The sequence below is a fragment of the Sitodiplosis mosellana genome, unplaced genomic scaffold (genome assembly GCF_009176505.1).
Source record: "Sitodiplosis mosellana isolate CC-2019 unplaced genomic scaffold, AAFC_SMos_1.0 Smas_scaffold_6102, whole genome shotgun sequence".
In the NCBI taxonomy this organism is placed as follows: Eukaryota; Metazoa; Arthropoda; class Insecta; order Diptera; family Cecidomyiidae; genus Sitodiplosis; species Sitodiplosis mosellana.
In genome coordinates, this window is record NW_022601343.1 from 135394 (window position 1) to 150323 (window position 14930).

Below are 14930 nucleotides of genomic sequence, written 5' to 3' on the forward strand. Positions count from 1 at the left end.
ATTCCGGAGAAAAAAAAATCCGCCAAGAGACGATCAAGTAAAAGAAAAGAGAGCCAAAGCACCTGTTTTTGTTTTTTTTTGTTTGTTGTTTTTTATGAAAGAGATGTAATTCTGAATGACATTGTTATATTATAATAATATTATATTTATTGTTTCATCCTCAATTAAGTTTCAATTTCATCTTTTTTTTGTTTTAAATTATTTCATCATACTTTTTTCTCTTCTTTATTTAAATTTGTTGCTTTTTTTTATTAAATGATTATTTTGAATGATTGAATATCTTTAGTTGATGTTGTTGTTGTTTTTAAATTATTTTCAGCTTATTGTTAAAAAAAGTAGTGGTTTGCTATGGTACGCTCCTCGGTTGTCGTATGATTGAAATTGAGTTATGTATTTAGCGATTTTTTTTTGTGTTTGTATGTATGTTTTCGTTTTTTTTATTCTCTCTGTAATTTCTGAATCGGTTGATATTGGTGGCTGATGGTGTTGCTGTTGCAGTTGTATGTGGCTGATTCATATGATCAGAAAAATGATGGTTGATTTCAGTTTAAGTTGAAATTTTTTTTCTTTTCTATGCGTGTTGTTGCTGTTGTTGTTGTTGTTGTTGTTTATTGTGGTTTTCACTTTTGTTTAAATTAGATTTTGCTTATTGACGGTCAGTAGCACGCAATTTTTCTTCCACAGCCTCCTGCGATGCTTCCGACAAGTCGGTAGCCTGAATATATTTTTGTACGCCAACCAACGATTTCTTCAATGCATCGAATGAGCTTGAGTACAACATCTTCTTCTTAACCTGTGGTGGCGAGAAAAATAGAGAAGATACAGATTAGTATGAGTTATCTGGGAGGGTAGTTATGATTGATAGAGTTGAGCATTAAATATGCACACAATAGATGGATGTGTTACTTACTTTGGCGGTGTCTGGGCACCAGGACATTAAAAATAGCTTTTGTTTCTTCGAACTTTCAGATGTGCCTTGACATTGATGCATGTATTCGAAGTCGAAAAGACCATATCTGCAACAGAGAGAAGGACAATAATTAAAAATCAGTCATTTGTCATCAAATCAGTCATCTATTTCAAATTTGCACTACACAATCACAAACTTAGATGAAAGACACTGTATTTGTCTTTGGTTAGTTCAAATTCCAGGGTATTTATTATCGAATTCAAACCATACTAAACAAAACGTTAATCTGCGAGTCTTATTGGTTGAAATGCAGCGAATAATTCAGAAATAAAAATTATTCACCGAGTTGATGAGCTCGCAGCATTCAATTTCCGCAGTTTTATTCTTAGACGATAGAGACTGTATTTGTCTTTGGTTAGTTCAAATCCTAGTGCATTTATTATCAAATTTGAACCATACTAAACAAAACATTAATCTGCGAGTCTCATTGCAATGCAGCAAAAATAATCCATAAATAACAATTATTCACTGAGTTGATGAGCTCACGATATTCAATTGCCCGTTTTCATGTGAAATGTTTTTGAAATCTTAAATGCAAATTCCATCCGAATGGGGAAATGAGCACCTTGTTAATTCAAAAATCAGTTTTCTATGCGAATTATTTGAAGTTTTTATGCGTCCAGTGTAGAGCATAAAAAGCGGAGGCAAAAAGCCATGCAATAATTCGAATGCATGCACAGGCACACACACGCACACACACACACACACACGGGTAGAAGAGTGTATTCAACACAACACTTACCGGCATTCACCAGTGCCGCCCTTTTGGATGTCTTCTAAAAATTGTTCGTATTCAGCGTTACGATCACCAACCACTTCGACGTCAATTTGCTTCTCATCCTTAATGTAGAAGATGACATAGCGATGCTTCTTATCTTTTTTGATTTCTTCGTACGTGGTTTTGCATGCGTCTGAAACAGTTACTCCTGAAGCCTGTGCAAATGAAATGAAAAAAAGGGGAGAAATGGTTAGAATTTTGGGTAAATGGAGTGAACACTTTTCATTTTTTTTTTGGACCAATGAACAAAATGTTTGCCGTTTGACCGAATCGAACCGCTGTTTGGGTCGCTTACCATTTTTCTATTTAAATATGTGTGTTACTCGGTTCGATCAAGATCGCTTATCACTTTATCAACCCAAATGTGGTGCTGTGCTGAGCGTCCAAAATCGTGGTGTTTATTATTATTTACGTGTACGATAAACTTATATGGTGTATATGACCAATTTCGCTCAATTTGCAACAACAAAATGAAATCGTCAACAACTGGTGGTATATCTATGGGTCGTCTCTCGACAACAACTCACTCACTCCGTGATATGTTCCACTGATGTGTACGTAAATAATAATTTCAATTCAGTTACTCATATTTCGATTACTGTGTTACTCTCATTCTTTGTCTGTTTCGTTTGTTTCACTCAATGTTTTGATCATGTGCAGTTCCGCTATAATAGGCGTGTATTCGCGATTCGCATTCGCCTTCCAATTCGCTTGATGTGTGTGTATATAGTATATTATTTTATATTGATACACATAGTTTGTGTTTTGTCTTCTTCTTTTTGTTTCTTTCTCGCTCGTCTCTACTCTCTGTTCAAACTACATTGAATTCAGCACAAAACCGCTTTGCGTGTGAATATGCATACACATTGGTTCATAATCTATTTGTATCCATTGTGTTTATTATGCATATAAAAGCTTTTGTTTTCGAATGCAAACGAAAAGAAAAATGCGCAAATCTTTATTACCAAATATGGAAAAGTAATCACGATAAAAATTGACGATAGAGCGCTACTACAGCACCGCTACTGAGTCACTACTACTAAAGCGGCGGATACGGCGTAGCGGTGGCGTGTTGGTGCGGCGCGCGTGAATAAGCCGTTTTTACATTGGTTTGTACACGCCAACCAATTCATAATGAAAAATGACGATGACGACGACGCGATTGACAACGATTAATATTTTAGAGGCAAGAGGAACAAGAGAAGAAGAACTTTGTGGAAGTTGTGTTTTGGTTTCCACTTAAATGTGCCAATCATCAAAAACCGATTTGTGTCTGAATTCTTGAATGAAATGGTACGTCATGTATGGTAAAATTACGAAGAAGTTATGGCTCCTTCTCTTGGCTGCCATGAACTGTGTAGCAAGTTGTGTCGTAGTAAAAGTAGCATCGAGACAAGACAAAGCGTGAATTGTATACTTGCCGTCTGAGAGCCTGATTTTTATTATTTTCCGATTGCACCCATCCAGACAGCCAAAACGCGGCGTGTCTTTTGCATTGTCCATTGCTGCTATTGTATCGCAAATTCGCATGTACTTATATGGCAAATGGCTTGTGTTGAGCAGTGCTAGACACCATTACCAACTAATCTATTATCGCTTCTTACCGAGAGCCGATAGGTGTATCAGTACGAGTGCAATCAAATCGCAGACAATTTTCATTTGAAGTGATTTCGCGCAATAAAAGCAGAAGCAAAAAAAAAAAACAAAACGAAGAAACAACGCAACAACAACAAAAAAAAAGTACTTTCAATCATTATGTTTTGATGATATCAGTACTTTTTCATACGTGTTTCGCTTTATTTCTTCTTCATTTACTTTTTTTTCACTGATTAAATTATTAATACACAGTTTTATTTTTCATTTGCGGTATGTAGAAATATGCGCGCATTATATGCATGGTGGAAAACGGTTCGTAAATCAATATTCATGTGGAACGCAAGTTGAAAAGAATCAGAAATCAGCGCACTAGTTTGTTAGTGTTTTTTTTCCCTTCTATAAATGATGATCAAGTCGATGGAAATCGGCATTTGCAATGGAATCAATATTTATTTCGGTGCTATGACAAGGCATAACGGCGTTACAGACATGAACGTGGTCGAATGATGCATGCTTCAAATGCAGTTTGATTGCGCTTGATACCAGAGAGCGTGTTTGCGTGCGTTTGCCCATCCCCATTTCTCATGTATTTCGAATTGGAGGAAATGGCAAGCACAGCAATTCAACGGAAAACTCATCATTTTGGAGAATTTGCTTATTTTCATTCGACATTTGCATGAGATATCAAATGGAAATGATGACGGTTGTCCGTTGCCAATGTGGTTTTCCAAAAAATCGCCCAAACAATTTATGTGCTGTCGAAAATAGTTGCCATATAAACAATTTCGTTGATTTGTTCAATCGTTGGGGGTGCTGGCAAAGCAAAATATCCTGTGAACGACCTTTTTTTCTTAGAACGATCAATATCACTTGGATTTTGAAATGACTTTTTTTTCAACGCGGTCGACACACTTTGACTACAAAGTGCGTAGAACTGTATCGAGAATGAACTAATCCACGCGATGAGAGAAAGAGAGATTCAGAGATTGAGAGGAAAAGCACCAACGACCAGACATAATCAGACCGTTTTTTTTTCTTTTAAAAATAAGAAAATCCACACGCGATGATGAGAATTTTTCACACAAAGAAAAAACAACAAATTCAAACCGAAGAAGAAGTGCGCGCATTTTTGACGCGCTCTATTTTTAGCGGCACATCATTTTCAACGTTCTACGTTCCGAATCCATGGTGAAACATTATGTCTTCGTCAATATTTTTGGTTCAAAAACCAAATGGATGTTTTCTATCTTGCTCTCTCTATCTCTTTCTCTGTTGCTTTCTACGTCTGTGTCTTGTTGCCTCTCGTTTTGGATGGGGGCCACCAACCAAATTTGTTATCAATGATTTGAAAAATAGACTGTTTTTCGGTGCGTTACATTTCAAAAATACGTAGAAATCGGTTCATTGTGCGATCGCTGAACCAAACAAATCATCGCAAATGGTGCGACCGTTTATGCGTTGCGGATTCGACCGATCCACACACGACGAACAAACAAAAAAGAAACAAAATGAAATTAAATAAGAATCATAACATCTTAAATAATCGCGTCAAATAACGAAGGACGGTGCCAACAAATGGTATGTTTTAATATCAATTCGTACACAATTTCAGCGCCTACATAATATTCATTCTTTTAAATAATAAGATTTAGTGTTTGCCTGCTGTGCGCTCACAATCGTTTGCGTGCTATTTTCATACATGAACACAAACAATAACAACAACAACATCAAATCTCGAGAAGAAAGAGAAACACATCGCAATCGCATCGATTTGAGCACGCTTTTCTTTTATGTAGCGAGACAGAGAGAGGAAGGGGGGGCCGTGATGGAGTGCAAAGTTCGTATGATCGTGATTACACATTTTCAAGCGTGAACAATCAAAATACGTGCGAAGTGTTGGGAATATTCTGATCATTCATTGGTTCTGATATTGAAACAAAACAAAAGTTGGTTAATATTGGAAACCAAGGCAAGTCATTGGATATGAAATCGAAGAGGCAGAGACGGTTTGCCACTTCGCCACTTCAGCTCGCAGCACAGTCACAACAAATGAATCATCATTCGCAAATACAACGCTCGCCATTATATGAACTGGCTGTTTATGTACTGCTGTATTATGTGTGTGTATTCACGCCAATTCCGTTGAAATGTGCAAATCGTTTAAACCCGATGACAAATGGCAGTGAATAAAAAATATGTTAGTCAAATTTAATTTGACTCAATGCGAAAATTAACCCACGACGCCTTGTTGCGCGAACGAAACGAAATTGCCGGAATTTCACGTGAACCACGGCAATAAATGCGATCATAGGGTAAACAACCTGGGCATTATCTAAAGACAACAACGGCAATGGCAACAGCAACGAAAAATGCGACGGTGAAAGCGCAACGGAAATTGTGTACATTTCCTCTTTGCTCAAAAATGGTGCGTCATGTGTGTGGTGTGAAAGCACATGTTATTCGTGTTGTTTTAACGGTTTTGCCTAGCCCTCCTGCTTCGTTCGGATTCTATCCACAATGCTTGGCACAGCGAAGGTTCGACATTTTCGTGTCCTTAGATCGGTTAAAGAAGAGGTTGTCATTAGATTGTGACGAGAAAAAAGCAATCTCTGGCCACACATCAGGCCAACTGATTTTCATGGTGCGATAGTAAACAAAGCAGCAACAGCCGGTACCATCATCAATATCGCATGAACAAATAAAACCAGGCCGAAAAATGTGAAAATAAACGGTTAATTCTTGGCGTTGGTATCTCTTTCTTGGAGATCTGGTTATTTATTATTGGAATAATGAGCCAACTTGTTGGTTGGCATTGTTTCATTATACTTTTTTTTTTCGTTCAGTTCATTTTATGACTATTTGAGTACATTGCCATCACCATGAGTTATTCTAATATAACACCTTTGTTTAACTTGCTGCCAGCAGCGCGCAAATGGAAGAATTAAAAAAAAATACAACAGCAATTTCTGCCCATATTCGGAAACAATGAATCAAATATTTAACGTGTCTCTCTACATCAAAAAAGATATCACACATTCAAGTCGTTTTTGTCTCTGTGTCGTACAGTTGTTGTTTTCAATTCAATTTTTTTTGCTTATTGAATGTGAGCGCAAGACGAAACAGAAGAGAGAGAGAATGAAAAGTAACGACGACGACGAAGACGACGACGACGACGAAGGAATAAAACGCAACATCGACACATTTTGTTCGAGTGGCAAATTCTACATGTAATAATTTGGCATTCAGAAATAGTACGATTGTGTTGAATAGAGAGATGATTCATATTTGCTTTGCTCTATTTGAGCGAATATGCCGACTACACACAAACAAATGCATACATGTATGAAACACCGCTTAGAATATCGAGAAATACTGAATAAGAAAAGACCATACTGTTGAAATGAAGCACGACAACGACGAAAACGAGCGCCGAGATATAGCGAGCGAGTGAGCAAGCAAATGACCAGTACAGGCAAGCGAGAATACGAATGGAATGAGGGAATGAACCAAGCGAACATTTGCTTCTATATATATATATATATATATGATTTGTACACGTCTGCGCAAATCGTACGCAAAGGCAGCACCCGATCGACAACTACAAGCGGCGGCCCGACCGATTCATGAAGAACTTCCATAGAAGCACATATTTCAGTGCATTTGCCACATACACCACGACACATGGACTCTCTTTCTATCTCTCGTTCACTCTTCCTCTTGCTCGTTCATTCGATTCTCTCTCTCATTCAAAATACAGTATGCGATTGATGCGCGCCCAAAGAGATAGACAAACCAAGTACCAACTGAAAAATAAAAACGATACTTGCACGATGCGAATATATCTTGCTGCTGCTATCGTCGTCGTCGTCGTCGTCGTCGTCGTCTTCGTGTATTTGAAGAGAGGAAAAAAAAGATCGTCTCGAAAATGAGGAGACAGAGAAGAAAAATGAAGAAGATGTTGAACGAAAGCGCGCATTGAAATCGAGAGAATTTTTGTTGTTGTTTAAATGTTACAGACGCCACAGTCTGTACAACACACCAAAAACAAATTACAAGCTCAAATGATTTTGTGTTTTTTTTGTTCGTTTCTATTCGGTTCTCTATCCCTAAAACAGTTGACGGTCATAACCTACGCGGGCTCGTGAAACAAACAATCAGAATCGGAAGATCAATGCAACGAGTGAGTGCCCGTCAAATCGGTGTCCATAAATGGATACGTGCAAAATGATGAGTTTATGTGCATGTGTGTGGGTGAGTGTCCCCTCTGATCAAATTGTACAGATAGAGTCAAGCAACACTCATTTGCTAATGGCATTCCATTATTGCACAACAACTCGACTAGGATATTGAAGCACTCGTACACTGCCCATATATTCCTGTTATATTTATATCATTCTTTCATGCTCTTTCTTAGCCACTCGCTCGCTGGCAAAATATCATTTTCATAAACTTTGATCCAAACTCTCGCACATTAACAACATACAGCAAAACAATTTATAGCTTTCTCGCAAAGTCAAGGCGTGTATTTTTATAAATAGAAATCATTGCAAACGAATTTGAATATAGATTTTCTTTTTTAAAAAAAATTTCCCCGTTAGTTCGACGGTGTGTGTTTTCTTTTTTCTTGGGTGGCGTAAACGCTACTCATTTTTTCCCCCATCTAAAACTTTGATCGTTTCCTTGTGAGGATACATTAACAAATTTAAAATTAGAAATATTTCGGAGGAAACTATCACGATGAATTGCATTTGAGTGAGAAAAGCGCATAGTGACAACAAGTCGAAAATGTTTTTGAGTGAGTGTGTGTGTGAGCAAGAGACATACACGCATATTATTCAAGGAAATATTAACTTGGAAATGGTACTCTCCTTTGTCTGATGAACAGACGTAGCAACTGCTTATCGATTGCAATAGCAGCCGTCGCAGCAACAGTATTGCACTCTGCGTTTTGGTTATGTCAAACAAATGAGTCATCATTGTCGGCTGTCTGTGGCATCAGTAAGCCACCGTCATCGTTGTTCCAATTGCTCTTTCGTGGTATCAGATGACGCATTTTCATTTTGAAAATGGATTAAATCCAAAAACAGAGATAAACCACGTCATTTGAGAGTGTATGCGTGTGTGTGTGTGATTGTGTGATAACCAAACCACAACGAAATCCGAAACTTTTTGCACATTACGACGTACTGGCTGTAAAATTGCTTTTCACTCAATATAAAACGATCACAAGCGATTTTATTTTTCTATGTTTCGTTTTGTGTGAGTAATGTGCGAAGAAAAAGACGGATCGTTTAATTTAAGTCATCATTTTTTTTTTCGTTCGTACAACCGCGCAGCGATTCGTCATTTTTGAAATATTTTTCTTGTTCCGATATGCGTTCCTTACTCAAATTACTTGGGTTTTTATCAGTTTACGGCGTGCATTCATGATTGATAAATAAAAAGAAGGAAAAAAGCCATTTCGTTCAGCGTCGTTCAATTTTTTCTTGATTTCAAGCAACGACAATTTTGCTTTGTTTTTATTATCATTGAACGATTATTCCAATAACAGGCAATATCGAAAAAACAGGCAGAAAAGTACGGGGAAAAAACGTGCCGAATATTGACACACACACGCTAAAAATAGGAGAATAAACGGTTTGTGTTCGTGGCTATGGTATGATTATGCCAATGGTGCGACGATAAAATTAGAAGAAGAAGAGAAAATAAAATCGGCAATGATACAAATCAGGAGCTTTGGGCGAGAATTCGCCACCAACAAAATACATTTTTCATCGGGCATAATATACAATTTTTCAAAGCACTTTCCTTTCTCCGGCAAAAACGTTTGAACGTTTTTTTTTCGCTACGAAACACTAGAAGAAGAAGAAGACGACGACGACGAAGAAGAAGAAAAAAGTTTTAGTTTTGTAGCCATACTTGGACTCAAACACACTTTCATAGCGGTATTTTGCCATAGCCGCAAATGTGTTATAGAGCTGCTGCCTCTGCCTATGTTTCATTTCACGCGGTACGCCTTTTTTCCCCGAACAATGTCTACTGTTCATTCGCTTCGCTATCTTTCATTCTCGGTGTTTTACGCTACAACATGTATGGTTGTGTTGAATGATTGCATGATTGTGTGTGTGTGTGTGTGTGTGAGCGTGTGTGTATTCCTCTTCGCACACATATGCATGTGCCGAACACCGATTCTTTTCGTATTAGTTGCTGCTAGTTTTTATTTCATATATATATTTTTTTGGGGCGGCGAAAATTCGAGTCGACTCGAAATTTATTTATAAACATTTTGATATTCTTTGACAGAGAAAAACGAATATGAAAAATGTTTCAATTCACATTGAAATATGGAGTGATTGACGCAACGATTTTTATTTATTTTTTTGCGAGGCTAAGCCATACGAATGAAATGAGCTCTTGATGATAGGGTGTTTTGTGTCACCAAGAGAAAGAGCGAGCGAGAGAGAGAAAGTTTCAGAAAATCTTTGTTCAGAACAGTTTAAAATGCGATTTATAAATGGCTGACACAGCCGGCGTACTGAGTACATTACTCAAATGGGCAGAAAGAATTACTTTTCTTGCTCGTTATTTTGGGGAAATACGTGCATATGGGTGCATGTGAGTGTGTGTGTGTGTGTGTGTGTGTGTGTGATTCTTCGTATTTTTCTCGGATTTTCTTTCCTTCATTCTGTTATTGTAAAATAAAGCGTAGATTTGGATTTATGCAAATGCCAAATAATCCGGACACTGAAACAACGGGGCGATGAAGAATTGATCGGCGCAAATAACGCGCTACCGATGAGGCAGAGTGATGATCGGAATCATTTGAAGCGAGAACAATTCATGAATTTTTTTCTCCTCTCTCTCACTACGCTTTTCGCTCATTTAGGTGTTTTTTTTACTGCTTTGAAATCAATTTTGTCAATGCGCTTTGGTTCTGGACAGTGAATTGAAGCTCATTGGTGTTGATTTCTTTGGCTTTTTGTTTGTACAAATATTAAATTCAGCAACAACAGACAAACAAACAAAAAATCACACAAAATAAATCACTGCAAATGAATGCAACATTAAGGAACTGTACGAAGAGAAGCGACAAAAAAACGAACTGCACGTCAACACTAACACACAAACAATACGGCTGGATTTTTCTTTTCGGTTAGTCTTAGACTCGTCAGTTTTTTCGTTCAATCAATGTCTTGTTGTTCTTTTTCTTCGGTGCAAAAAATTATTTGCATCGTAAACAAAAATTATCTGGTTTTGCGTTCGTTGCATTCACACTCAGTCACTCAGAAAGTTTCGTTCTTTTTCGTTCGTTTAGTAATTCTTCGCTTTGGCTGTGGTTTAATCGGTATTGTTGTTGTTTTTGTAATGAGCGAGATCAAACCGGAAAGACGCATTTTTAACGTAGCGAAATTTCCCCAATTTTTTTCCTTCGTTCTTTTTTATTCTGTTTTTTTTTTACTCAACTTTAACTATATTTTTTTTTGCAAACGAAATGATACTTTTGTTACTTTTCCGGTCAAACGGCAAACAAATGATGAAATGGAAAAATTCAACTGAAATAAACTGATGGAGAAAAAAAATGTGTTCTAGGCAGAGAAAAAAAATTTAAGAATCATACCATTTTTTATGTGTTTTGGTATAACTTTTTTCGTATTCCTAAGTTAATCCAAACGATTTTGTATTCTATGTGCGGTGTATTTTTTTCTCTGTTTCGGTTGCGGAGCTCTTTCGGCTTTTACCACAGTAACTTTGGTTTGATATTTTTTAACTAAATAAAAAACGTCGGCTGCTTTTACCACTATTTTTAAATAGGAAAAAAAAATTGTTGACGGATTTTTTTTCTGAAAAAAATTTCGGTTTTTAAAAAAAAATCGTATTTTTTTCTCGTTTTAAATGAGAGAAGAGGAGAAGATGTTGACTTATACAACACACAAAAACCAATGGCGACAATCTTTTCTCGTTCGTTTGCCAGCTACTTTGAGCAACGTTTTTGTATTAATACGGACGCAATCACACGCATACAATGGCAAACGGCGCGTCGAATGGAAACACCTAATACACGTATAGTGTATTATAGGCGCTGGATGCGACCGACACCGCACACACATACACATAAAAAGCCACCATTGCATACACGATACACGCGCACGCACACACATTTACCCAACAATATTGAAACATCAACATTTGGCCATTGATTAAATGGTTGGAAGAGGATGCAGTGTTGCCATTTCGTCGAAAAGATTGCGTTTCATTACGAGACTGCAGTTACAAATCATTACCTCCAATGTCCATGGAAATATCATTCACAAGAATGGCCAATACATGTGAAATGGGCTGAAAAACGACACTGACACGATCGCTTTATGCCGAAATCAAACGGGCGATCGATCGAAAAGTGTTGCCAATCCAATTTCTCTTCATTAATTCAGTTGATTCCCTCCAAAAACAACCAAATAAGGATGAAAAAAATGTGGAGTTCAATTTTTTTTTTGTACAAATCCATTCGAATTTAGGTCCAAAGAAAATCAAGTACGCAGGCGCATTTGTTCATTCGCTGATTACGTCTGCTAATAAAAATAACATTGAGAGAGTGACGATCCATAGATCTCTCATTCAAACTATCCATTCGTTGAGAGTGTTGATTACTCACATGCCGAATTCATTCCTATTTATACCATCATGTTGTAAGCGTTGGAAACCAGCGGCGACGTCAACAACAACAATGACGACGATGACAACAACCAAATCACTTCTAATCATTCCAAATCTCTGAGAATAACTTCGAAGGTTGGAATTGCAACAAAACAGAAACGGCAGCCACAACGAGAAAAACACAACATAATCGATACGGTTGTGGTTTTCATCTCATTAAATTCACGCAATCATTTATAAAACCGAAATTGCTGTGATCATGGGAAAAGTGTTGAACTCGAGTTCAATCGAAAATGAGGTATGCATGCATCAAACTGTCGCATTGTGAAATGTATACCAATATGAAATATCCGGCATATGAAATCAGTGTTGCCGGATTGCATTGCATTGGTATCGGATTCTTTTCTTCTTCGCTTCAGACAATTTATGATGGAATTATGCATCCCCATTGACATTTTGAAATATACCAATGTACAACAACGATACATTCTGAACCGGCTCACACACAGAGCACACAGAAATTGTTGCGAGCGTGCGTGCATGTGAACGTGTATTTAAAAAGAAGAAGAAGAAGAAGAAGAAGAAGCATAGCACTTCCACATCAGATTTTGTACACGGCCAAAGCAAGCCATTTGAAAAGCCCAGACTATCGGTGTAGTGGTGAACCGGCTTCAGTTTGCGCTCAGTCTCGTCAGTTCACCCAAGCACCAATACATTCAAACGATATGTGCAAAACCAATTTTTACCTTTTATGGTCATAAACTGTGATGATGTCGCTCCTTCTATTTGCTTCGATGTTTGTGCGTACGTGTATGTATGTGTATATGTGTCCATGTGTGCGCACGTAGGTTTTTTTGGTCGTTTTTGAGAGCGTACCATTTGAATTGAATATACATGCAAGATTCGTATCCCAACGCAATTCACAATACAATTTTCAATGAGAAAACTTTTGTTTATGTTGAATCAACATCGATTTTGCAATAAAAACTTCGCATCACCCTCTCTCTCCAAATTCAATGCCATTTTAAATGCAAGAAGAAGAAGAAACATTTCAAAGGTTCGTATGTTCTGTATATGGTAAATTTATTTGTTTAAAAACATTTCCTCCCTTTCAACTACAAGATCATCCCAAGCCGAACCAAATTTGACTCAAACACTAAAATTTGAACTGGAGCCTTTCCATGCAAATATCTTACAACAAATTCAATACAGTAAATTGATTTGAGTCTCTTGCATACTTACAATAAATTACATCGAGATAATATTACAATCAGTCGATTCAATGTGTGTACTTGTGTTGTTTCCGTTAACAATTAATGACAGCCAATGGATTTAATGGATAAAAAATAAAATTTTAGTATGATTCTCCAACGAATGGTAGTAAAAGAAGTCTGAAGATGATTTCTTATACGAAACCAAAGTCGGATGATGCGAGCTGAGATACATTTTCCATTTTACATTATGAAATGAAACGAATTCAGCGTTTTTGCATGGCATCAATGCTTGTCCAAATGAAACCGCCGGTTGAATTTTGTGACGAATTATATGGATCGGCATCGATTGGGGGATATGGTGTGCTTTTGTCCAGATAATAATCACTTGGAGCATGCATTACAAATTCCATGCATGATAACAACCGCGGTTGATCTTCTTCCGGACCGATGACATATGTGCTTGGATCGAAACCTTCGCCTGGCGGCGGACTACTTTGCGTTGGCAATAGCCATGTTATAGCGGCCGATTTCTCGCAGAAATTGTCAACCATTAATCCTCGGATTTGAGCGTAGAATACATCATAATTGGAATTACACAATGAAACAATGTCACCGATTTGAATGTAGGAACCCTAGAGAATGCGTTTGACATTTGTCAGTTTTTTTTCTTTCAAAGTTGCAAAGTTATGGTGTCAAGTTTGAGCTCAAACTCACCTTATAAAACAAACTGTTCACGTGCTGTGTGGTCGCAGTTATTGTTGGTGCTTTCATTGGTGGCCTTCGGAATAGGCTGCGACGACCACGTCCGCTGGATTTTGTGTTGTTTGTTTTTGTTGTATTTGAATTGGTGGTGCCGGACGCATTGTTTGTACCACTGCCATTCTTACCATTATACCTTGTACTCCTTGTGCTCTTTCTCAATTTACTGCGACGTTCATCGGTTTTGCCATACGCCTTACGATTACAATCCGCTTCCTGCTTTGTATTGTTCTTGGTCTGCTCGAAACAGTCGTTGCACAACTGCTGCTTTTCTCCAATGGATTTCCACAGCAGTGCCTCAGTGCAATTGCACTGTGCACATTTTAAATGTTCATACAACGGTGACATTCTATGCGAAATCGGAACGAAGACAATTGATTCCTTCCACCAATTAAATACCGTGTTTGAAGCGATCGTTCTCAGGCCAAGCGACTGTTCTACCTTTGAATAAATTACATGCGGATAACAAACGTCAAACAATTGACAGTGGAAACATTCAATCCAGAGTGGATTCAGAGATGCAGTGACAGACGCTTGACAGATCAAAAACCCATCCAGCAGTGACATCTTTTGACGTTGAACCGCAATTTTTTCTACGAATTCGGTTATTTCGAAAATCATTTCTACACTTTTCATGATTTTTTTTTCGGAAAAAAATATCAAATAAATAAATGAAATCTCGAATAATTCCATTCTAATATTCTCCTTTACCTCCCAGAATATAAATTTTCTGTTGAATTAGCATTCCAAAGTGGAATTAGCAATCACAATTACTAAATCGGCCGTAGAAAATCGCAGTAATTGCGTTATATATATAGACTTACCTTTACTATACCAATTTAAAACGTGAAAATTTAGACAAAAAAAATGAAATCAAATCAAACACATTCAAATTCGTTTTTTGCTGATTTTTTTGTAATTTTTTATTTTTTTTCTCATTCTTTGGCTTAACACTGCT

General features: G+C 37.3%; 2 protein-coding genes across 3 annotated transcripts; both read right to left on the bottom strand.

The window, feature by feature from the left end:
- Positions 1-65: 65 nt before the first annotated feature.
- Positions 66-11322, bottom strand: LOC129573745 (cofilin/actin-depolymerizing factor homolog). Of its 2 annotated transcripts, none has more exons than XM_055454695.1 (4): positions 10963-11322; positions 1713-1903; positions 911-1016; positions 66-793 (listed from the first exon to the last, which is right to left on the bottom strand). In XM_055454695.1, the coding sequence occupies exons 1-4, from the start codon at positions 10963-10965 to the stop codon at positions 647-649; spliced, it is 447 nt and encodes a 148-aa protein (XP_055310670.1). In that variant the 5' UTR covers positions 10966-11322; the 3' UTR covers positions 66-646. The 2 variants fall into 2 exon arrangements, with proteins under 2 accessions (XP_055310670.1, XP_055310671.1); XM_055454696.1 differs by lacking the exon at positions 10963-11322 and adding an exon at positions 2044-6382.
- A 1738-nt stretch (positions 11323-13060) lies between these two features.
- LOC129573743 (GATA zinc finger domain-containing protein 1) lies at positions 13061-14454 on the bottom strand. The gene is made up of 2 exons (XM_055454689.1): positions 13928-14454; positions 13061-13845 (listed from the first exon to the last, which is right to left on the bottom strand). Exons 1-2 carry the CDS (start codon positions 14318-14320, stop codon positions 13477-13479), a joined length of 762 nt encoding a protein of 253 aa, XP_055310664.1. The 5' UTR covers positions 14321-14454; the 3' UTR covers positions 13061-13476.
- Between the last annotated feature and the right edge of the window lie 476 nt (positions 14455-14930).